At 36.4% G+C, this 26,398-nt stretch overlaps 1 protein-coding gene across 1 annotated transcript; it reads right to left on the bottom strand.

Annotated features, from left to right (window-relative positions):
* Positions 1-26,391, bottom strand: LOC132097756 (potassium voltage-gated channel subfamily C member 4-like). Its single transcript, XM_059503670.1, has 4 exons — positions 25,034-26,391; positions 3,912-4,854; positions 3,355-3,549; positions 1-675 (listed from the first exon to the last, which is right to left on the bottom strand). Exons 1-4 carry the CDS (start codon positions 25,649-25,651, stop codon positions 608-610), a joined length of 1,824 nt encoding a protein of 607 aa, XP_059359653.1. The 5' UTR covers positions 25,652-26,391; the 3' UTR covers positions 1-607.
* Between the last annotated feature and the right edge of the window lie 7 nt (positions 26,392-26,398).

Genomic DNA, 26,398 nt, shown 5'->3' with positions numbered 1-26,398 from the left:
AATTTGATCTAATGAGGACTTAAACGACATCATTACTTTAAGACTTTTGTGGTCCAAATAAAAAAGTGGTAACACTTTACAATAAGGTTTATTAATAAACTACATTAGTTAACATGAACTACGAATGAACGATACTTCTACTGCATTTATTAATCATAGTTAATGTTAATTTCAGCATTCACAAATGCATTATTAAAATCTAATAAATTGTTTGTTAACAATAGTTAATGCAGTATGAACTACCATGAGCAAACAATGAAAAACTGTATTTTTATTAGCTATCATTAACAAAGCTTTATATATAGTATAATTAATTGTTCAATGTTCGTTTATGTTAGTTAATACATTAACTAATGTTAACAAATTACACCTTTTTGGAAAGTGTTACCAAAAATATATTAAAGTTACATTTTGACCAAAAGTACTTATGCTCTCTCATGCAAAAACATGCCTGGCAGCATTTAAAATGGACAGAAATACATGATGATATGACTAGAAATGTTCCATATTCTTGACTGAGAAAGACAATGCATGACTGATGAGAAGACGAGAGATTGTTGAGCATCCCGAATGAGTGACCCACCCGTCCCATCAGGACAAACCCCCCTCAGGTCAGTGTAGTGACTTCTGCTTGAGTGTAGTTTGCTGGGGATGCGAGCGCATCTTTACAGCTCTCTGAAACAAAGACACCGAGAGAAAACAAGTGGAATCAAACTTACTATTTCAAGGAAGGGCATTAGTAAATATATGGAACAAAATTGAAGTCTTTTTAAGACTTGTATACTATTTTATTTTAAACTTTGAAATGTAAAGACAATGTTACAATGACATGTAGTGGGATTTGGATCACTGAATCAATCAAAACATTAGACCCCAGCATTGCACATTTATCTACAGAGAAAGATTTCTGCCTATTAAAACGAGAAGACTTTTGGCCTTTCAGAGGCCTAGCAGTGAACCCAGAGAATGGGAAAGCCTTGGGGTCTGTCCATGTTGCTAATGGAAACCTATTAGCAGCAATTAAGTTGAATTGCCTTTCGGGACCAGAAGCAGATCCGTAACTCAGTTCAGGAGTGCTGCAGATGATGCCTTTCAGTGCTGGATGACTGGCTCGCCACATAATTACACACAAATCAAGAAAGAAGTCGGCTTAAAAAAGAATGTATGAGAGAAGACAGTAACCAAGGAGACTCTGCCTTACTGCAAAAAAATTCCGTTAGAATTTTCTGAAGCATCAAAAATACATTTTGGTCCAAAAATAGCAAAAACAACGACTTTATTCAGCATTGTCTTCTCTTCCGTGTCTGTTGTTAGAGAGTTCAAAACACAACATTTCAATGATATCCGGTTCACGAACGAATCATTCGATTTAACCGGTTCTTCTTGAACCAGTTCACCAAATCGAACTGAATCGTTTGAAACGGTTCGTGTCTCCAATAAGCATTAATCCACAAATGACTTAAGCTGTTAACTTTTTTAATGTGGCTGACACTCCCTCTGAGTTCAAACAAACCAATGACAGTACACTGACTGAACTCCTGTGAAGAGAGAACTGAAGATGAACACCGAGCCGAGCCAGAAAATGCTGAATAAGAGAAGAGAAGACAATGCTGAATAAAGTCGTCGTTTTTGCTATTTTTGGACCAAAATGTATTTTCGATGCTTCAAAAAATTCTAACTGACCCTCTGATGTCACATGGACTACTTTGATGATGTTTTTCTTACCTTTCTGGACATGGACAGTATACCGTACATAGGTTTTCAATGGAGGGACAGAAAGCTCTCGGACTAAATCTAAAATATCTTAAACTGTGTTCGGAAGATGAACGGAGGTCTCATGAGTCATTAATGACATAGTTTTCATTTTTGGGTGAACTAACCCTTTAAGTTTAATTTTACCAGTGTGGTACAAAAAAACAACCTTCAATTATATATTATTATCTGTATTATCTGTGTTTGGCATCATTGTTGTTTCACACAGCAAATAAACACACAGAGGAAATGCCACGGGTTTTTGATCTATGGATCATTCGCACATATTTATTTTTAACATCAGCGATGACATTTCCAAAGATGGAGCATCTTTGCTATGTCTGGTGAAGGAATTATTGCCTGTAATCACGGTTTGTTTGACAGGACCACAGCTGCTGTCGCTCTGCCCCTCATTGATTCCCAGAGTGCATCTCAGTCTCCACCTCAGCGAGGAAAATTGCACGGTTTTTTTACACAAATGACAAATCAACCGTCACAGAATGTCTGAAGGGCTTAGACGACCTCTGTTTGAATTTTCCAAAAATAGGGGGAAATCAAAACAAAGATGAGATCACAGGACTTAGTTATTCATTTATGGAAATATTAATTAATTTACTCATTAGTGAACCGGATTTCAGATGATTATTCCCACTTATAAGCTGTCTTGTTTCAGTCACAGGTGATAATAAGCTCCTGTTTTACATTAGCAGCACTTCTGCTCCTTCAAACGGAGAGGGGCTTCTAGGATGTAAAAGGTGGAATGTTTGCTTAAGAAGCTCGTGATCAAGTGATTATCTCCAGAAATAGACTGCAGGCAACCTGTCAGACCTTTATGGAATTTGGGGGCCGAGGCGCAAGTCAATCAGGCCGAGTCGAAGTCTGACTTGACAGCATCCAGTAATGCAGGATGCTGGGTTTGCAGAATGCTTTGTCTGTCGTGTGACGTTTGTTTTGTGTGACGTTATCAGCCTATTTTTCCACGTTTTGAAGTGTCAGCTACAGAATAACATGTCTGACAAAAAAATAAATTTATTTTACTGTGCTCCGGATACTTTTTTCTGATAAGTCAATTGTGGCATTCTGTGGTCAAATGTTTTTATAAAGACTCTTAAACTGTACAACGGAATGATTTCCTGTATAGCTTTGTCAGTTTCATGTTCCTCATGTCCACTCTACTGGCTCTTGTTTTTCATGTAATAAAATAACATTGATGGAAATCAATACTTCATATCCAATTATCAAGAAAATAAGCAGGATAATTTGGTTATTTTTTTGTGAGAGAGATCCAAATAAATGACACAAGACCTAAATTACTGATCATTTTGCAATATATAAATATATATAGTGTTTCCATTTAAATTTCATAGACTGTGGCGCCTTGCCAGATTAATTTGGACACTGAAAAATGACTTGGATCACTTTTCTTGGAACTCTCTTTGAAGTGTACCAAAATAATGTTTTTAACTTAAAAAATTGTGTGGAGGTGGCATAGGAAGCAACATTTGGCAACCAAATGGATTTTAATATAAAAAATACAATATATTTTTACATTTCTGAATTTATCAGTGAGATTCTAACTTTATAGCAAGCAGTCCTGTTTACCTGTGTGGATGGTGGGTTCAGCTCCACAAGAAAAGTCTCCAGAATTTAGCAGGAAACAAGTTGCCTCTTTCATGGGCTTGTCTCTACTGCGTGAACATCGAAGCGTCCACCTCTCGCCCGGAGAGAGCGGCTGGGTCAGACTGCAGCTCTCCTCTTCAGAAAGAGTTACAGTAGCATCACCATTCTGCTTTGAATCTGACAACAAGACAAGTGTTCATGACAATTCACTTGCAGCAAATAAACATGAATTGGCATTAACCTTTGTTAGATTTATGCTTGAAACTGAAAACAAAGTCAATATCAATGGTAAATTTGCCTTTGAACTTTTGATTCTTTTTTAAGCTTGTTTTAATATGATTAAAATATGATCCACATTCAGATATTATATACTGTGATATTCACAAAGTTTATTCCCAGTATAATTCTACATTTAAATGGGCCATATATCATATATATATATACATATGGGTCTTTAGCTTCATTTTATCAAGCAACTGAATTCATCTCACTGTTGTCTCTCAGAAAACACGATTGTCATTGAAATCCTCATGTTCTACCTGAGCGGTTTCTTCCAAGGTTCTCCTCCGCGGCAAGGGGGCAAGTGTCACTTTGTGTGCTGTTCCTTGGTGAGTTGCTTTCAGACTTCCCAAACGAGGCAGAGTTCATCACCATGTGTGGGTTTGGGTTGTGCTTCTTCTTCTTCTTGGGCAACTTCTGCTTGGCCATCGCCAATGAGTAGTACATCCCAAAATTGTTAACGATAATGGGCACTGGCATTGCAATGGTAAGCACACCTGCTAACGCACATAATGCACCGACCATCATGCCCAGCCACGTCTTAGGGTACATATCCCCATAGCCTACTGTTGTCATTGTTATCACAGCCCACCAGAAGCCAATGGGAATGCTCTTGAAATGTGTGTGGTTGCAGCCACTAGGGTCTTGGGGATCTGCACTAATACGTTCGGCGTAGTAGATCATGGTGGCGAAGATGAGCACCCCGAGTGCCAGAAAGATGATGAGCAGACAGAACTCATTCACACTCGCCCGCAAGGTGTGGCCGAGAACCCTGAGACCCACAAAGTGTCGAGTCAGCTTAAAGATCCGTAGGATGCGCACAAAACGGACCACTCGCAGAAAGCCAAGGACGTCCTTGGCAGCTTCGGATTTGACGCCGGCCAAACTCAGCTCCAGATAGTAGGGCAGGATGGCAACAAAGTCAATGATGTTTAGTTGGTTCTTGATGAAGAGAAGTTTGTTTGGGCAACATATGATACGGACCAGGAACTCGAAGGTAAACCACACCACGCAGATTCCCTCCACCAACGTCAGCACTGGTTTGGGCTCCATCTCCATCTTCGAGATGACGGAGGTCATGGTGGAGTTGCTTTCAGTATTTGTAGATGTGACATTACGAAGTTCATTAAAGACCTCATGGGTCTCCAGGCAGAAGTTAGTGATGGACACCAGGATGAAAAACAGAGAGACAAAGGCAATTACCTGAAAGATAAGACCACAAATTAAACACGTCTCAATTAAAAATCACAAATTCCATTAAACTGGTCATGAACTGCATTTTTTAATTATTTCATAATGTATCCTGAGATGCACGTATGATTGTATAATTTACACTTCAAAAATTATCTGAATTTAGAAATAAAGAGACATTTCCTATCCTGATTTTAGCCCTTTGATTTGGCTTTGCATATGAAATAAGTATTACATGTGGAGCTCTTTCAGAAACGTTTACTGCATTTTTACTATCACAGCTGTTGAGATAAACTAATCATGAAAAATGTTGATTATATTAAAATCTACTGTACTCCCGTCAATGAAAGGTTGCAGCATTGAGTATTGTAGCTGATGATAAGACAGTTGAGCACATGAATGCAGCAATCTCATAATTTCATCTCGATTATGTAAATAATTATGTAATTATGTAAAATTATGTAAATAAGAGATCCACGATACAGTGTAGACTGGGTTAACTCGTACTGTGTGATTGATAGCTCCAGCATTCATATTTATAATTTAATCACAATTTAAATAACAAATTTTCTTCACGCTACTAAAAGAAAAAATTTATAGTTGACCATGTTTAGTCAATGGCTTGATTTACTGATGCATAAACAGCAATAAATTATTTTGAGACAATGAACAGCTAACTGTACATGAATCATTAAATATCAGAAGCCAAAGGGTCACTAAACTCAGTCCAGGAGGACCTGCGTCCTGCAGAGTTTAGGTTCAACTTGTCTCAACACACCTGCAGCGAAACTGTGACTGATTTACCAAAGAATCCACAGTGTAATGTATCAAACAAACAAATAATGCTCTACTGAGACATCCACATAGTTGAAAATAAATAGGCTCTTTCCTAGGATTATTTTTAGTCCAGTGATCCTGTATTGCTCTTCACTCTCTATTTTCATTGCAATAATGTGTAACAATGGGCGGGGCCAAAGATGCGAAGATGAAGGAGTAGGCCATGATTCTGCATAGGGGGACTATTGTCACAACATGACATCATAATGTGACAAAATCTGAAACAAGTTGTTTTCTTAGCTTGGATTCATATTTATAGCTTTCAACCAAATTTTGCTTTAACCCGCGGTAAAATCAAACAAATTAAACCTTTCATTTTGAACTGACTGTCTTAAACCAAATATGTTTAAAAATATGAATGTTTACATAATACATATTTATTTTTTTTATGTTAGCAAAACATAATCATATCATTAGACCTAATCACAGGCTCTCCTTGGCAAAAAGGTAATCCCCAAACCTCCAACAAAACAGAAACCCCCTTTAACCCAACATAACAAAAAACACTAACAGATCACCCATATGCAAAAACACATTTTATAACATGTAATTTCAAAAACATATCTCCTTACACACTCTAAAGCATGATTATACTGTTTCACATAACTTTTTTCATTAAGTTAACTTTAATTCATATTTGAGTCAAATTAACTTGTTTTATTTAATAGATATTAATGTTCTTTTTTTTAAATGAGCTGCTTAATACATTACTAGGCTGTTGATGTTGTTACAAGGCATAAAAACACTGAGCCAAAACTCTCTTACATTGCTCATTCTTATCTGATAAGTCATACAAGTCCACTTCCTTGTTAACATACAGTATTATCTTAAAATTTACAACAAATAGAGGCCATTTCTTTTTCCTTCATTAGGAGCAAACAATTCAATTAGCTCAAATTAAATTCCTTGGAAATTGTCAGCTGTCATCTGAAAGCAGCAGCCTAGATGAATATGTGGAAGGTGGCAAATCTGTTAGACAGTCATTAAAGATTTTGTTATTTTTAGTAACTGAAAGATAAAGGTTGATGTGAAGATTTAGATAAAGGACAAGAGCGGGGATGGGGGGGGATCACCATAACAACCGCATCACACCAGCACCACACAGTTGGATACTTGTTGTCATGCTGGGGGAGATACAAGCCCATGGGTATGTTTACACACATCCTCACAGGAGCAGTAAACTGTAAATGAAGACTGTGATAGAATCACTTTTAATCGGTTTAACTATTCATTAATCTATAGTATTACTGCAGGCTGCCAATTCAAGATTTGGTGGGATTAATAAACCATCATAGAGCATTAAGAGCATCTATCTTCAATCTTTTTCAGGTCAAGAACCCTTTGGTGAATAAACAGACATGGCTTTGACTTTAAGTCTACAAAAATTTAAATGGGAAAAAACTGAATTTGGGAAAAAATTAACTGGATTTCATAGGGCCCTACATATAGAACACTTCCTCCTGTTGTGGGGAATGAAAAGGCACACATTTCCTTTATGTAATAAAGCATATCTGTGCACACACTCTTCCCTTGTTAGATAACAGCAGAATTATGCAAAGACAACATTACTTACAGCAACCAATGGTTACATGGTTAAAAGCAGCATTTTGCAAGATTACATTTCAGTACTTCTTGCATGTGACACTTTCAAAGTCGAATTTCTGCTTAATGGCACTAAAAGGTTAATGCCCTTTCGTGTTTTGAAAGGTACAACCTTCACTAAAACATACCCTTACAATGTTAAAAGCACTGCATTTTAAGATGAAAACACATTGGCTGAAGCAATCAGGCCATTTTAGCTTGTGTCTACAAGTCTTTGCGCTCATGTGTGCTGTTTACAAATCATGCACCACAGCAAAAGTGTCATGATGTCATAAGATAGTATTGTGCAAGGCATGAAAATAAGTCTATTAATTGATTATCTGCCACTGCAATCATAAAGGAATAACGAGTTTTGCAAGAATCTAGGTAGAGAGACATTATTCAAACCGTCAATGAGCCTAGATTAACTTATACAATGCACTTGTGCAAAAAAATAGAGAACTCAATATGACCTTAAAAAAAACATAGCGATGGGAACTGGGAACTTTTTCAGCAGTCCTTTCATTTCACCCTTGATTAAAGTGCTGTATGGAGTACTTGAATCAGCTTTAATCAATGGCAAAGTGGTCACAACAAGAGAAGAGCCCTCTGTTTCAAACCAGCAACAATTTCACTCCTATTCAGGAACACATGAATCTTTTTTCAGCAGCTAAAATGTGGTAATTATATGAGAGCACGTACTGTATGTGGGCAGAGTGAGCGAGGGCATCTGTGTTAAAAGGCATTTCTTTAGGAGAACTTTCTAGCAGTAATAACAAGCCCGAATCTAATCCTTTTAACTTTTAAAATCATTTACTATTTACTGATGTTGAGCCTGTTCAGTGTAAAATTTTTATTCATTTTAAAGCTAAAATTGATATTTGGGGCCATGATATTAGTTATACAATTAAAGTCTACAATGTTTGGTCACACTTTATTTTAAGGTACAATTCCCTTTATTTACAAACCGTTAACTACAAATTTTGATTCAATAAACTCATAATAAATGCTTATTAATTGTTAGTTAGGTAGTTAAGTTTAGGTATTGGGTAGAATAAGGGATGTATAATATGGTCACGCAGAATATGTGCTTTATAAGTACTAATAAACAACCAATATGTTAATAACAGGCATGCAAATAAGCAACTAGTGAGAATTTGTCTCTATGAAGTGCTACCAATGTTTTAATTAACACAGTAAAGTAAAAGTTCCCAAACTCCAAACACATTTATTTTTTCTTTATTTTTTTGAAAATTTCCACCAAAAAAAACCAATGGTTCTGCAGCATTCTCTGATTTAATGGCCCATTAACAATAAGACGACTGTTAAAATATAGCTATAACGATAACTATATTAGCATCCACACCTGTTTACCCTCTGTTTATAAAATAAATAAATAAAAAAAACAATCTGAAAGTGATACTAACAATATTGTTCCTCCATGTTGTTGTTATAGTTGTGGTGTGGACACTACTATATTCACACTAAATTATAACAATTATTAAAACTCTAATAAATGACTGTCTTTGGCCTTTACTTTGGACCTTCATTCATACCGACTCTTCATGATCATAATTCTGAACAAACACCATATTTTCCTTAATGTGTTAGGCATTGTTCCATAGGAAGGGACTCTTATATATGTGTTCTAATGAGCAAATGGGGAAATAATTGAGTCGAGGTGCCCTTGCACCCTGCAGAGTGCTGTTGTTACAACATTAACAAAACCTTTCAGAGTGCTGAATACAAACAGTTTAAGTGGAGTTGTAAATTGCTGGACAGATGGGTCATTACACACATTTATCCAGCACTATATCATATGACAGAACACGCATCATAAAGACATCCTATTATTGAGATTACTTCATTAAACAAAATCTGCTCACATGTATTCAGTGCATGTTTTGTACGCTGACAGCATTTTCCAAATGTGAATTATGCATAAAAGCAAGAATATGAAAATATGAGCTAAGATCTTTTACAGTAACAGTAGTAAGAACAGACAATTTATGTGCCGGTTGCTACACTGTGCTAAAAATGTATTAACATGAAGGCCAGATGGCATTTAGTATTAATCATAAAAATAAACATTGATTGTTATGTGGGATCTACTTAGTTCATTGTGATGAGGAAATAGCTATTTTTAATGAGTGATTTACTGAAATCAATCTGGCAGAATTAACACTTGAGCTCTGTTTTCACTATAACATATAGTGAAATCTTCAGGGTACATCATGAAAAATGTAATGGTGATACATGCTTTGTAATGGCACACTTTTCCATAAACATCTGTGACAACACTTCCAGATGTTTCGGATTTAGTATTTTATCTATGACAAATATGAATAATATATATTCTTCAAAAGTTTAAGTTATATTTTGTAATTAACCCTTATGCATTGTTGGGGACGTTTTCGTCCACTAGGAGGTGGTGTTGAGTCTTAATTTGGCCACAACTTTCTCTGTGTTTCAGCTAATGGAATGATTTTGGGTGACAAATCTTATTTTGACATATTTTGGGAAAATGCTTTGAAAATTTTCAAAAACTTAACAACACACTGTGGGCAAATTCACTACCCTTTCGTTATGTTCATGGATGAAAACATCCACTAAATTAAACTGCTGTAAAAATGTATCAGATAAATATTTTTTTCTATTTTTTTGGCATAAATATATTAATCAACCTCAGTCCTGATCAAAACTACCAAATGTTTAAAAAAAAAAAAAGATTTTAACTCTTTAATTACCAAGTTCATAAATGATGTCACTGATTTGGGAAAGAAAACACAAAATGACATATTTTAAATATAAAAAGTGATTGTGGACTGGATATTGTTTTACCTTTTATCACAGTCTTGGGCATGTCAAAGATTAGTAACAAGATTGTCTTTGATGCATTGTTAGTTTTTGTGCAGCATTAGATTTAAATTTTTTCTCCCTCATTTATTGTTGGTGGCTGTTTTTGCCCCATTGACTTCCATTATGACGACATTTTTTGCGTGCAAAGCCATGACACCATATAATCATGCATTCTTGATTGTTTGTGGTTTTCCCTTTTGGGAAGAGGTAAAATTTGTTATTTTTACTATTGATCACTAGGTGGGACCATTAACCCTTTAGATAGGCCTGTGCAAAAAAAGGCTTAGTTTCTTGCTTGTATATGGAGTTATATGGAGTATAACAGCAAATTATAGTGTTTGTGTGTGTGTGAGATTCTTGATTGTTGGTCGTATATTTCATTGAGTGTTTGTTACTAAAAAACATATTTTTTACTAACTAGGAGTTGGCGATATGAAAAAAATATCATATCACGTTTTCAGCAATTCTTTGTCATGTTGGTTTTACCATTTTGCAAGTTGTCTGAGCATTACAGTAATTACATTGCATTACAGCAATTACAATTTTTCCTATTATAAAGATAAAGCCTTTCACAGGTTTGGGACAACGTGACAGTAAGTAAATAATGAAAGAAATTAAATTTTAGGGTGATCTACCCCTTTACAGTACTGACAGTAGGCTGCATGTTTAATAGGCCAACTGTCCCTTTAAGACCTGCACGCATCTAATATACAGGCAGGTAAACATTTTTTTTCTCAACTGTTTACTTTCAATTTAGACATAACCAAATTGAGTCTACATGTAAACTAGGGCTGTCACTTTTTATTCGATATTCGATTATGCATTCGAACACGACGTGAAATATCCGTAATCAAACTATAAATAAAATATCCGGTTTTTAAAAGGCCATGTGTAGCGCATTTTTTACAGTCTAGGATTAGACCGTTTGTTTTTTATTTTATTCTTTGCCATCTTATCCAGTAGAGGGCACTCTAGACGTATTGTAGCGTAGGCCCCTGACCAAATCAAGCGAATAATAGCTAGTAGCCAGGCACGTCTGTGCGCTCCGAACGTGTGTTTTCCACCGCAGGGAACATTGTAAATAAGAAGAGAGCCGCACTTGATCCAGATCAAGTTGATAGACTGGTGTTACTTGCAAACAATATTAAGAAATGAATTAGGCTAGGCTATATGCCTTACTCCTACTGCTGTTTAAGTTGTCACGTTATTGTTTGTGCCTGTACTGGATCTTTTTTTTTTTTTTTTTCATTTACATATTTTATGTTGTGGGATATGCATAGTGGCACTTCATATAAGTTGATATTCATACAAGTTGATTACCTGCTGTTTCAAACATTAAGTAAAAAAAATAATAATCCAGACAGTACTGTTTATGACTGTCACTGTAAATACATTTGCGATTGAATCTCCATTAGGCTACGGTGTTTTTTTTATGCGCGGGGAGGGGATATTCGAATATATTCGAATACATCGCATGATATTCGATATCCGTTCGAATTAGATTTTTCTCAAAAGTGACAACCCTAATGTAAACCTTGTGTGTTTTGACAGTATTAAGACAGTATTTGACAATAATCAGGTACAGTTTGACTGAAATGCACAGGTCAGACCAGCACGCAAATAAAACATTTAAAAACACATGCAAATAATGAGAGAGAAACTCTACCGCTGAATTAACACTGCTGTGAATGCATGTGGCATTGTACAGTAGCCTATATGACCGAGGCGTCAGAACTGCTCTAGCTCTTTTCTTAAAGCCACTTCACTAATTTGTGAAGCTCAATTATCTTTTGCTGCACATCAGAAATATATTCTTTGTTTTTTTCTCATTGTGATGGATGATTAAGGGAATTTGGCCTTTGTTTCCCCTCCTATTTATATTCCTGTGAAACAGAAAGCCATGGCTGGAGAATTTCATGTTCACAATCACCCTTGTATGCACAAAATTGTAAATATAAATGGGAATATACTTCACAGATATTTTACTCACAAGAATTTCTAGAAGTACCAATAATTGTGTTCAACGTGTATTTGAGTGAAATATTTCATAATTTTCCTCCATTTTCGCAGATCAATTGTTTTAGTTCAATGAAAGATTAGATATTTGTGATTTTAAAAAAAGAAACCATTGATTAACCATGCAGATTTATCTTTACAGCCTTCTTTGATCATATCTACCAAAGGTGCCAATAATTCTGACCACGACTATATATATATATATATATATATATATATATATACCCTTGTATGTATATATGTATATATATGCATTTTATTAAATATGCAGGTTAAAAAGAGAGAACGTGTCGCTCATGTCTGTGAGTGTTCACTTAGATCGTCTCCTGTACCAGCTGTTCACTACAGAAGCCTCCAGCTCATTTAGTCACACCTCACAAAGACATTTACCCATAGTGCAGCTGTCACATTCCAGACCACCTATATGTGCAAACCCTATTGTTTCACCATTAAGTTTCCATGGAAAATAATTCAAGCCTCCCATAACTGTCAAACAAGAAAAAATATTGCCAACATACAGTAAAGCAGGAAGACTCAAATCATAGAATAAAGGATAAATATAAACTCTCTGTCATGCAAGTCCTTAGGGGCGGGGTGTTAATGCAAGTCCCTGAACCTAACTCCCAAGGACTTGATAAATGATCACTTTTTCCATGGCTTGAACTTAAACATAAACATCTTTTACAAAAGCATAACACTGAAATTGCCATCCTGTAGTAGGGAACTACTGTAGCAACACCAATATCAAGAGTTTGATTCTCAAAGAATGCATTAATGCAATGTATACAGTCGTGGCCAAAAGTTTTGATAATTACATAAATATTAGTTTTCAAAAAGTTTGCTGCTAAACTGCTTTTAGATCTTTGTTTCAGTTGTTTCTGTGATGCACTGAAATATAATTACAAGCACTTCATACGTTTCAAAGGCTTTTATCGACAATTACATGACATTTATGCAAAGAGTCAGTATTTGCAGTGTTGGCCCTTCTTTTTCAGGACCTCTGCAATTCGACTGGGCATGCTCTCAATCAACTTCTGGGCCAAATCCTGACTGATAACAACCCATTCTTTCATAATCACTTCTTGGAGTTTGTCAGAATTAGTGGGTTTTTGTTTGTCCACCCACCTCTTGAGGATTGACCACAAGTTCTCAATGGGATTAAGATCTGGGGAGTTTCCAGGCCATGGACCCAAAATTTCAACATTCTGGTCCCCGAGCCACTTAGTTATCACTTTTGCCTTATGGCACGGTGCTCCATCGTGCTGGAAAATGCATTGTTCTTCACCAAACTGTTGTTGGATTGTTGGAAGAAGTTGCTGTTGGAGGGTGTTTTGGTACCATTCTTTATTGATGGCTGTGTTTTTGGGCAGAATTGTGAGTGAGCCCACTCCCTTGGATGAGAAGCAACCCCACACATGAATGGTGTCAGGATGCTTTACTGTTGGCATGACACAGGACTGATGGTAGCGCTCACCTTTTCTTCTCCGGACAAGCCTTTTTCCAGATGCCCCAAACAATCGGAAAGGGGCTTCATCGGAGAATATGACTTTGCCCCAGTCCTCAGCAGTCCATTCACTATACTTTCTGCAGAAGATCAATCTGTCCCTGATGTTTTTTTTTTGGAGAGCAGTGGCTTCTTTGCTGCCGTTCTTGACACCAGACCATCTTCCAAAAGTCTTGGGCTCACTGTGTGTGCAGATGCGCTCACACCTGCCTGCTGCCATTCCTGAGCAAGCTCTGCACTGGTGGCACTCCGATCCCGCAGCTGAATCCTCTTTAGGAGACAATCCTGGCGCTTGCTGGAATTCCTTGGACGCCCTGAAGCCTTCTTTACAAGAATTGAACCTCTTTCCTTGAAGTTCTTGATGATCCTATAAATTGTTGATTTAGGTGCAATCTTAGTAGCCACAATATCCTTGCCTGTGAAGCCATTTTTATGCAACGCAATGATGGCTGCACGCGTTTCTTTGCAGGTCACCATGGTTAACAATGGAAGAACAATGATTTCAAGCATCACCCTCCTTTTAACATGTCAAGTCTGCCATTCTAACCCAATCAGCCTGATATAATGATCTCCAGCCTTGTGCTCGTCAACATTCTCACCTGAGTTAACAAGACGATTACTGAAATGATCTCAGCAGGTCCTTTAATGACAGCAATGAAATACAGTGGAAAGGTTTTTTTGGGATTAAGTTAATTTTCATGGCAAAGAAGGACTATGCAATTCATCTGATCACTCTTCATAACATTCTGGAGTATATGCAAATTGCTATTATAAAAACTTAAGCAGCAACTTTTCCAATTTCCAATATTTATGTAATTCTCAAAACTTTTGGCCACGACTGTACAGTACCTTGAATACATTGTAGGTTGCTTTGGATAAAAGTGTCTGCAAATTGCATATAAATGGTTTTTCAATGAATATATATCTTTAAAAATACACAACAATACTTATCAGAACTTCATATGCAAAGCGAACCATGACATGAGCTTTGACTGACAAGAACAAATTCCTTCTTTCGTTTTTTATGTTCCAGGCTGTAAGGAACGAAAGCAATCGCATACACCAGGGAAAAATTGAGTCACTATTATTTTGTCTGTGATATTACTCCAAGTCCAGAGCCAGAAGCCCATGAGTTGTTGCGCCAAGCATTACTCCAGAGAGACTTGATAGTCTTTTCTCTGCATGAACAACAGTGTTTGTGCATTTGATGCTTTACACTGCACTGGCTTTGTGTGTACATTTACGAATGCTCATTTCTGAGAGCAAGAACGTTGGAAGATGAAAGTCAAGGCAGGTTTTTTAACAGCACAATGTGTCACAGCAGCAACATGCAAGTGCAAAATGCACTTGGGTCAGGGTCAGATAAACCATGGGCCAGGAATGAAAGTGGTGAATAATTAAAATTGTTAATCAAGCTGTTCTGCACTTGGCCTCCTTGACCTCGAGCTTGAATTTCTCCAGTGCATAAAAGCCTGTCACTGTGCAAGAAAACTGTGAAAACAATTCAACAAGCAAAAAATGTATTATATTTGTCCCATCTAGGGTCAACAAATTTTTTTGTTATATTTTCAGTTTTCTATATGATAATATTTTAAATAAACAATGTTACCAATCAAAAAAAAAAAAAAGTAACCCGACAGTATTTATCTAAACAAATAACTATCAAAAATATGGGGTCGGTAATTATGTACATTACATTTATATTTATTCATTTAGCAGACGCTTTTATCCAAAGCGACTTACAGATGAAGACAGTGGAAGCAATCAAAAACAACAAAAAGAGCAATGATATATAAGTGCTATAACAAGTCTCAGTTAGGTTAACACAGTACACCTAGCATGGGATTTTAAATAATATAATAAATAGGATTTTAAATAATATAATAAATAAAAAGAAAACAGATAGAATAAAAAATAAAAATAAAAAAAGAATAGAGCAAGCTAGTTAGAGGTCTTTGCACATACACACACACACACAATTGCATAATGAATGATAAGAAAATAGAATATAAAAAGATTAGAAAGGTAGTTAGATTTTTTTAAGAATAGAATAAGAATAGTGAGTGTTAAAGTTAGAGGGTCAAATAAAGATGGAAGAGATGTGTTTTAAGCCGATTCTTGAAGATGGCTAAGGACTCAGCTGCTCTGATTGAGTTGGGGAGTTCATTCCACCAGGAGGGAACATTTAATTTAAAAGTCCGTAAAAGTGACTGTGCTTCTTTGGGATGGCACAATCAAGCGACGTTCACTTCCAGAACGCAAGCTTCTAGAGGGCACATAAGTCTGAAGTAACAAATTTAGGTAAATGGGTGCAGAGCCAGTGGTAGTTTTGTAGGAAAAACATCAATGCCTTGCATTTTATGCGAGCAGCTATTGGAAGCCAGTGCAAATTGATAAACAGAGGTGTGACGTGTATTCTTTTTGGCTCATTAAAAATTAATCTTGCTGCTGCGTTCTGAATTAATTGTAAAGGTTTGATAGAATTGGCTGGAAGACCTGCCAAGAGGGCATTGCAATAGTCCAGCCTGGACAGAACAAGAGCTTGAACAAGGAGTTGTGCAGCATGATCCGAAAGAAAGGGCTTGATCTTCTTGATGAATTTAATCGTGATACCAGTGTATCATCAATTATGTGTTTCCGATTTTAAAAAAAATACAGTAAAAACATTAATACAGTAAAATATTATTACTTTTTTTTTATGAAATTTATTCCTGTGATGTTGCACATGCTGATTTGTAAGCAGATTTTTTTTCAGTATTCTCTGATAAACAGAACAAGCATAATTTTTCGGGTAGAGACCAAACAATACAAAGTAAAGTAAACAGTACACGACACGTATGTCTTTTTGGCCATGTTTTGGTTTGTAGCTTCACAAAACATTAGTAAACCATAGTGGATCACACATATTTGCAAAAGCTATAGGACATCCGGGATCCGATCATGTCATGATGATGATGCAGCGTTTTTCCAACATCATTTGAAAATTCATAGAATTTGGAAATTCCGATTGGATGGATTGCGCTAGTCAGGCTCTAGCCTTTACCATTCACAATAGAAATGAACTGCACAACAAGAAGAACAGTGCTCATCCACCAGGATATTACTTCTCATTATGTTTACTGGGCTGTGAATCGGCACTAGTATCACGATTAAATTCAATTCGATTATGATTACCATGTCAACGATTCGATTCGATTGAATTCGATATCACGATGCATCATAATGAATCACTATTATATCAAATTTATTTTATGCATTTTTATAAAATTATATAAGCAGGCTACTTTTTAAATTATTATGTTAATTATTATACAATTAATTATCATTAAGAATTAACAATACATATAGCTTCAAAAGATATAAGCAAATATAAAGTAATAAGGGGGGAAAGACAAAGTGATAAACAAAAAGTACTTTGCTCAGTATTTGGGAGTGCTTTAAGTACCTAAAGTTTACACATAATCATAGTTATGCTTTTTCTTTTTTCTCAGCATTATTGCCTTTTGATTATTACAGATGAGATCATAGACACTGGCAGCTTTAATAGACTGCATTTACACTAATGCACATATCTACTTCTACATATCAGATGTTTTGTCCTGTTCTGAAAACATAATTGACTGTGTTTAAATCAATTTCGTATCAAAAAAGTAAATGCAAGTGCATTTATCCACAGCCGTGAGCTTCAGAACAAACAAACACAAGGCGCACATGAAAGTCTGTCAGTACGTGAGTTTCGTGCATCTAATATATACTGCATTCCAAACGGCAGAAATTAAAGCATATCTAAAGTAAAAGAATAAAACAACAGCGAATGGAAGCACTGTCAAGCAATGAGCACGTGTCTCACAGCGCATATTCTGTGCAATAAAGGCCTCCGCATTTGACTCTAGTGCACACACGTGCCACATGCAGAAAAAGCCAAGCTCCGATTTAAAAATAGAGAGTGCATATTTAGAACTCGCATGACCATTGCGTATAAGAATGACATCATAGGCTATAATGATTATGGTCTATTACTGCATCGATGCAGAATCGTCCACGTCGACACAATGCAATCGATGCAATCGTCCATCATCGACCATTAATTTTGACACCCCTAATGTTTACACAAGCAAGTAGTTCTTATGTTCTTCTTCTTATTGTCATGTATGGGGGTTATTTTTTTCTTTCCCACAAAAAAAATGTAATTAAAAATTTCTGATTTGACTGGGTGGACCGGCCTTCAATCTGAGTAAGTGAGTGCCACCCTGGCCCTTAGCCATGCCACTGTTGTGAATGATTCATCAGTGCACATTATTACAAACAACAAATAAGGTTTACATTCATAATCTTTCATCAAAATGTAATCACTTGCTCCACTAATATTATTATTTCCCTTTTTAAACTGATGTCACCAACCCTTTTCTCATTTAATATCCTGTTTCCCTCAGAAATACAACATTATGTAAATAAAATGGGCTGCAAAGTTAATGTTAAATTTCAAAGTTACTTTAAAAGATTTTTTTCATCTTTATTCTTCATTGTTATAAATAATAAACAATACTTTTTGTGGTCAAGTTCACATCAAACACATAAGTGTTTTTCTCTAACACAATCGGCCCCAACATTACAAAACATTGCAGTGAATGTCTCACGGCAGCAGGCTGTGAGTATAGGTCTGTGAGCAAGTTTAGCCTAGAAAGGATATCTACATTTTGGTTTATCTAAATGCCAAATGGTTTACCCCACTTCTAAACAGACAAAGCCATCCTGTTCATACACTGTGGCACAGAACAACAAAAGTGCTGGAGACACAAGTCCTTTATTTACACACTGTCATTGTGCTCATATAAGGCTCAGACTGCAGAGGACTGCACACTGCATTCCTGGACCAACTTGTGCAGGTATAAATTTGTTGTGAATTTTATTAGAAAGATACGTACAGCAATGAATATGCGCTCGAGTCTACTGTTTAAACGTTAATATTTACGGTCTCTTATGACATGATTTATTTTTTTCGAACACAGTTTACATGATTTCGACATTACATAATTACAATAAATGGGGGGTTCTTTAAATCCAGCACCTTGCCAAAAACTGCAGTGACATTTCAGTGTGTAAGTCACTGTTTAAAGGGTCAAATGTCAAATCTCTTAAAAAAAAGGAAAGAAAGAAATCATACTGACTCTAAGCTTTTGAATGGAATAGTGTACAGGTACTGGTCATATAATTAGAATATCATCAAAAAGTTGATTTATTTCACTAATTTCATTCAAAAAGTTAACTTGTATATTATATTCATTCATTACACACAGACTGATATATTTCAAATGTTTATTTCTTTTAATTTTGATGATTATAACTGACAACTAAGGAAAATCCCAAATTCAGTATCTCATAAAATTAGAATATTGTGAAAAGGTTCAATACTGAAGACACCTGGTGCCACACTCTAATCAGCTAATTAACATAAAACAACTGCAAAGGCCTTTAAATGGTCTCTCAGTCTAGTTCTGTAGGATACACAATCATAGGGAAGACTGCTGACTTGACAGTTGTCCAAAAGATGACCATTATGTACATATTATTTTTCCTACACTATTTGCATCTCATTCCTTGTTAATTACATTAAAGGAAATACATCATAAAATAAAAATATTGAATAATTACCTGGTTTTTAGGGTTATATATTATACATTACTTTCACCAAACTATGTCATATCTTGAAAAACTAACTCCTTAAACAAAACAATTTGTTATCATTGTAGGCCATAACACCCACCCAAAAAGCCAATACAACAATGGTCAAGAACAAAAAATACCTTTTCACTCTCACAGTGTGTGTGTGTGTGTGTGTGTGTGTGTGTGTGTGTGTGTGTGTGTGTGTGAGAGAGAGAGAGAGTGAATGAGAGAGAGAGAGGGAGAGACAGAGAGAAAAGGATGTAAAATCAACCAAACCACAATAGAATAACTGGCAATTTAAGCAGCAAGAGCTTCATTTGCACACATTTCATTCCTAGTCTTTTCTTAAGTTCAGTGAAGTGTTCATAATCTAGAGCAATTCAATCATATCTACTGTGCTGTTATATAGAAAATAAAACAGTTATTGCAATGAATCACATTTAGTTAGAAGCAATTATTTACACCTGTATAAATTCAGATCTTCGACAGCATGAGGGCATCAATACTTACGCAGTTGCATATTTTACATTTTTCTTAACAGCACACAAAATTCTATTCTTTACAGAAAATTAAGTTTCTACAATATTTAGTAGTAGCTTATGTGATGACTGTCAGTTCATTTGCATATGGCAGAAATGTACGGAAAAATCAATTAAAGGCGTAATCAAATAGACGATGAACACTAACAGCAATTATTATATCATGCAATCAAACTTATAGCAAAATTTGGTAATTCTGTATGTTGTTTCACGGTTGGCAACATCTGAGGTCCTCTGAGGGTTTGGCATCATCTTTTCTCAGGTGTTCTGGATCCAGACTGAAGCTTAAAATATGTAAAATCTAAATATTGAGGAAATCTCCTTTAAAGTTGTCCAAGTGAAGTCCTTAGCAATTTGGTTTTGATATTTACGGTAGGAAATATACAAAATATCTTTATGGAACACAATCTTTGTTTTAATGATTTTTGGGGAAAAAAAAGCTAATTTTGACCCATACAATGTATTGTTGGTTATTGCTGCAAATATACCCATGCTACTTCACATAGCCTACAAGGACACATATATGAAGCATGTTTTCATAGTGAAGAACAGCACTGTGATCAGAGCACCTTGCATAAGTTTGCAGTAAATCCTGCTCCATGATCTCCACTTCATATTAAAGACATGGACTCAGTTTTGGGTATCTCAGTTTGTATGAAAATTAAGAAATTGCAGTCCCAGATTTTTATCAGCATTTTATCAGCATTTTAACAGGTCTCCCGTAAAATAAATATTTTATGCAAAATAAATATTTTATGTAAAATAAATATTATTATTATTATTATTATTAATAATTATAATAAACACTCTTTTTATATTAATAATAAAATAATGTTATTACAATTATATTTACTTTTTTGTTTCATATATTTTAGTAGTATTTATATTAATAATAATCATATAAGAATTATTAGTCATTTTGATATATACGCACCACACTGTTGGCCAAATCTTTCTCCTGAATCATGCAGACCTACAGTACAGACCAAAAGTTTGGATACACCTTCTCATTCAAAGAGTTGTCTTTATTTTCATGACTATGAAAATTGTAGAGTCACACTGAAGGCATCAAGGGCTATTTGACCAAGAAGGAGAGTGATGGGGTGCTGCGCCAGATGGCCTGGCCTCCACAGTCACCGGACCTGAACCCAATCGAGATGGTTTAGGGGTGAGCTGGAGCGCAGACGGAAGGCAAAAGGGCCAACAAGTGCTAAGCATCTCTCGGGGAACTCCTTCAAGACTGTTGGAAGACCATTTCAGGTGACTACCTCTTGAAGCTCATGAAGAGAATGCCAAGAGTGTGCAAAGCAGTAATCAAAGCAAAAGGTGGCTACTTTGAAGAACCTAGAATATGACATATTTTCAGTTGTTTCACACTTTTTTGCCATGTATATAATTCCATATATAATTCCACATGTGTTAATTCATAGTTTTGATGCCTTCAGTGTGAATCTACAATTTTCATAGTCATGAAAATAAAGAAAACTCTTTGAATGAGGTGTGTCCAAACTTTTGGTCTGTACTGTAGTTCAGTCCATAATTTCTCCACTAGAGTTTTTATTATCACACAACCATTCAAAATCATGCCACCAGAATGCCTAGTACGACACATCCAGACAGTGTCTGCCCTAGGCCAATTACCCGGTGAGTGATTAATTACCATGACGGAGAGAATGTAATGCTGTAATTATGAGGTAGGGCTTTCACATCACATGCAAACACTCACCAAACCAACAAAAACAACTGAGACACCTCTAGCAAATGTCAACTGCTATAGAACAGCTTAAAGGGACGTTCCAAATCTTTACTTTACTAAGACTTTTTTATGTGCAACACAAAAACAGATATTTTGAAAGAAATATATCATTTTGGTTGCCGTTGACTTTCACTGTATGGACAAAAAAAAATACAATGGCTGTCTGGTTACCAATATTCTTCAAAACATCTTTTGTTTTCAGCAGAAAAAAATAAGGCGAGTAAATAATGACATTTTCATATTTGTGTTGACTATCCCTTTAATTTACTTAATTCTTAGACTAGCCTACATATGGGATGAATTATTAATTTTAACAATTAAAGTAATTGTTGATATTTCTATTGGAAAACAAGGAGAAAATACGGTTTAGGAAAGTGATATTTTTCCATGTTTCAATCTCATTTGGATCCTGTGATTAATAAAAGCCCCGATGGCTTTTCCTCCCTGCTAACTGTATTAGCTGGCCTGAGCAGTCGTCAGTACATGGTAACATTAGCCATGCAGCCCATAATGCTCTCTAGGCAGAGATAATTGAGAGAGCCAAAGAATAGCAGGGTCCAAGAAGCCCAACCATTTGCTCAGTCATTTCTGAACAATTGGAATATAATGACATCTTGTTTGCTCTGAGAGGTTTATTCTTTAGAAGGCTGTTCTGTCTCACCTCTTTCTCCTGATTACTTGTTTTCTTTCATTCCTGTTTAATCTGTCAGGCCTGTATGCTACAAATCATCTAAATTAATTAGGAAAACAAGCAGCTAGCTTAATAATGATGAAGAAATGATGGACCTCACAGCAATGGCTCAGCTGTGTAGATGTTAACAATCAAAGCAGCTCAGCTGTGACAAACACACTGCATATCAATGAAACCCAATGTCTGTTACACCCTGAAGAAAAGAAACACATTGTATGACAGCATTGGTGTTTTTTGTTGTTGTTGATGTGTTTGTGACCTCTTTGACAAGCAACCAAAAAAACTAAAGCAATTAATCACCTCCAAATTTCTCTAAGGAAAGAAATTGATTTCTGTGTCAAAATTAAGTAGCCAAATGTCCAGGGTTCAATACTGTAACATAGATTAAGCCCTTCAATAAAAAGCTTTCACATTACCGATTTAAACAGCTTATTACGGCTGAGACTGTATGCTCTGCCAAGGGTGCTCTTGTTTGTGATGTAATTACAACTGAATCAAACCTTGAAATCTGCCTCGAAACACAGATATCAATGATATGATTAGCTATAAAATGCACATATAAAATGAGTAAGAAATTAATATTTTTTATAATTTTATTTTGTGCTTTTGTTGTACTGTTATTCTGCAAAGACACATTCAATTATTACTGTATGTTACAAATGTCAATGTCAATGTCAATGTCACCTTTATTTATATAGAGCTTTAAACAAAATACATTGCGTCAAAGCAACTGAACAACATTCATTAGGAAAACAGTGTCAATAATGCAAAATGATAGTTAAAGGCAGTTCATCATTGGATTCAGTTATGTCATCTCTGTTCAGTTAAATAGTGTCTGTGCATTTATTTGCAATCAAATCAACGATATCGCTGTAGATGAAGTGTCCCCAACTAAGCAAGCCAGAGGCGACAGCGGCAAGGAACCGAAACTCCATCGGTGACAGAATGGAGAAAAAAACCTTGGGAGAAACCAGGCTCAGTTGGGGGGCCAGTTCTCCTCTGACCAGACGAAACTAAAATAAATTATGTTCTTTTGAACTTTCTTGTTCAAAGCATACTGGGAAAAAAATTGATCATGGTTATCACAAAGTTATTGAGCAGCACAACTGTTTTCAATGTTTATCATGATATCTTGAGCGCGAAATCATATAACAATGATTTCTGAATGATCATGTGACACTGAAGACTGGAGTAATGGCTCCTGAAAATTCAGGTTTGTCATAACAGGAATAAATTACATTTAACATATATTAAAATAGAAAACAGTTAAATTCTAGTATTTCACAACACTACAGTTTTACTGTATTTTTTATCAAGTAAATGCACTGACGAGCAATTCATGACTGACTAATGTGAGAAAGGACAGAGCACATTATAACACAAATAAATCAAACCAACCAGCTAAAAGGACTGTGAGTGGGGATAAAACACTTTATTCTAATAGCTTCACAATATCACCTGCTGAGAATCACTCCTGTCCATCATCCCATCATCATTTGATGGACTTCAAACTGACAATTAGACATTTTAAAAGCACTATACTATGCTCTCTTACTCTTGTTTTCTCTTTTACACACAAACAGATTGAATCTTGCCTAAAACTGAGCCAGGCCTCCATAAACATCCTCTGGTCTAGGGCTGGTTTAAAGGCTATTCTAGTGCATTTATCTGCTAGTAGAGCACCAACCTATAATAATAAAGGGAGCAATTCCGATAGGGTCCTCGCACTGCAGTGCTCTGGCCCTAATAAAGGAGTCACTTAGACATGTATTTGAATGCTTTAAAGCTTTGAACACTTCTGATAAGTGAGCATATGGCACAGAAGGAGTTTTAATTAATCATAAATCATTCTGTCTCTCAGAAAGTTCTCTGAGTGACATTCATCCATCACAGCAAGAGAGGATTTCACACATCTGACATCAGAGTGTGACATTAACACTAGAGCAGGTGGCATCTGGGTGAGTGCATGTTTGTGAGACAGGTGCAGTTCAACAGACAGTCGGAGCTAGTTGTGTTTCCACTGGTAACTACAGAGTAAGGATGATGATATGATCTTGACATTCCTTTAAAGCTGACTTACAGATTGAGAGTAAATACTTAGAGATGTAATGGCCATAATGCAACACCTGTTGGCATGCATCACCTAGAAGTGCGTAACTGAAACTAAGTACTGCAAGATGCAATTTAATTTTTGTCAGTCACATTAAAATGGTTTCTAATTTAGGGAAGCATATCATGATCAGTTTATGGCTCATTCCATGAATATGTTACATATTGGTGTTCCATTATTACTTTTTTAAAAGCATTATTAATCTCATATCTCTCAGAAAAGTAGAAAAAGTCAAAAATATGTACACTTTAGGTACTAATATGTACCTTTAACATACTTATGTGCACCTTATAGCGGTAAAAATGTACAAATGTGTACCTTTTGAAAGGGTACTGCCCCAGTTTTTTTTATAAGAGTGTATACAGGTTGGGGGAACTGATATGTTAAATAAAACTATCTTAAACCAAACTAATCTGTCAAGTATAGGTAAACTTTTAAATAAAGGTTCAAAGGGGGGTTTATGTGCGTATATCCTATATTGTTACAATGAACAGAAAAAGAAAAAAAACTCATGTGATTTTTATTTTGACCTCTGATAAAGGTTATGAATCTCCTCCTTCACTATTTGTTGAAAAGGAAAAGACAATGAATGCATATTACACAAAAATGTGCAATATGCATTCTAATCTCTTACCCGGGCTGCACGCGATGAATATGGATCTTCAAAGAGCGCCCATATTTTTGGTTGCCAAACTTCGCAGCATCCCCTGGAGCGGTCAGGGCTGTCCTCAATGCCGAAGCGTCTGGGCATGTCCTGGTCATCCTCCGCGTCCTCCGGATCTGGCGGTTCGAAGATCTCCAGCGCCTCTTCTGCGTCCCTGTGCTGGCGGTAGGTCATCCAGCAACAGGGCTCCACGTCAGTCTCATCGATGCCCCAAAACGCCAACTCCTCTTCGAACAGAGGGCCGCACACATCCGCCGGGCAGTGCAGCTTGCCGGTCCTGTAGTAGTTCAGCACATAGCCGAATATGCCCGGGTGTCGGTCAAAAAAGAATTCGCTGCCGCTGGGCGTTTGTCCCGTGTCTGAAGCCGGGTTCACCTGGGGGTCCGTGTCGGCGAGCCAGGCGAGTCTCGTGCCCGGTATGGTCCTAAGGGTGCTCCTGTAGGTTTCGTGGCGCGTGCCGCCGACGTTGATGATGATTTTGTCCGAGTTTTCGCCTCTGGCCATCTCTTCCCTCAGACATGATTTGGAAGGAGGTTTGTTGCCTGACTTGCGCCCGCGGTACGACGAAACACACACCGAGCTGATCATAGATTTAGATAGAGAGGCTTTTACCTAGTAGCTAACTCTCTTGGCTTTCTAAACCTGCGAGGCTGTCGTCAGTTATGAAAGTCGAACAGCTGTAGAGAGTTTCCGCCGTCAACATGACCATCAGAGGCGCGAAGAACAACCTGTTAACGCAGAAACTCTTCGAGATTCTCAGTCTATGGGTGGATGCTTGCGTTGTTCTTCATTCATGGACACTTTGGCACGTTAGTAAACACCAAAACACGAGCAAACCGTCCGCCTATCATTTACGCGCGTTTAGGCATTTCTCACTGTATTTACAAAGAAAAACTAATTAGTTCCAATACAAGTCAGACTACCCTAAAAATGACTCTCCATTTGATCTCTTTCAAAATTCTCGTCACCTTAACGTTGAATTAGTAAATCACACCCGGCTGTCACCTGCGCGCGCATTATTCCTTAATCTCAACGAGTGAGTTTAAAATAAAAGCTCAATCTTGCCGAATAATGTCTGCGATGCAATGATAACTTCGTTTTTACACATGTATCAGGCCAAATCTTCTTTTAGCGAAGGATGAGACGATGTCATCAGTTTGTTGGAAAAGATCTGTTGCATCTTGTGACAATCGGAAGACGACACAGCCCATGGGAGGAGGATGATGATGATGCTCCAGCGCCTCAGTAACCCTTACAGCGCTGCATCACGTATGAACGTGAGCTCAATTTGATTAGTACAGGGGAAAGCTTCTGTTTATCAAATTATGGACCCCT

The sequence above is a fragment of the Carassius carassius genome, chromosome 21 (assembly GCF_963082965.1).
Source record: "Carassius carassius chromosome 21, fCarCar2.1, whole genome shotgun sequence".
In the NCBI taxonomy this organism is placed as follows: domain Eukaryota; kingdom Metazoa; phylum Chordata; class Actinopteri; order Cypriniformes; family Cyprinidae; genus Carassius; species Carassius carassius.
The sequence above is the reverse complement of the archived record's forward strand: the minus strand, read 5'-3'. Positions and strand labels throughout refer to the sequence as shown.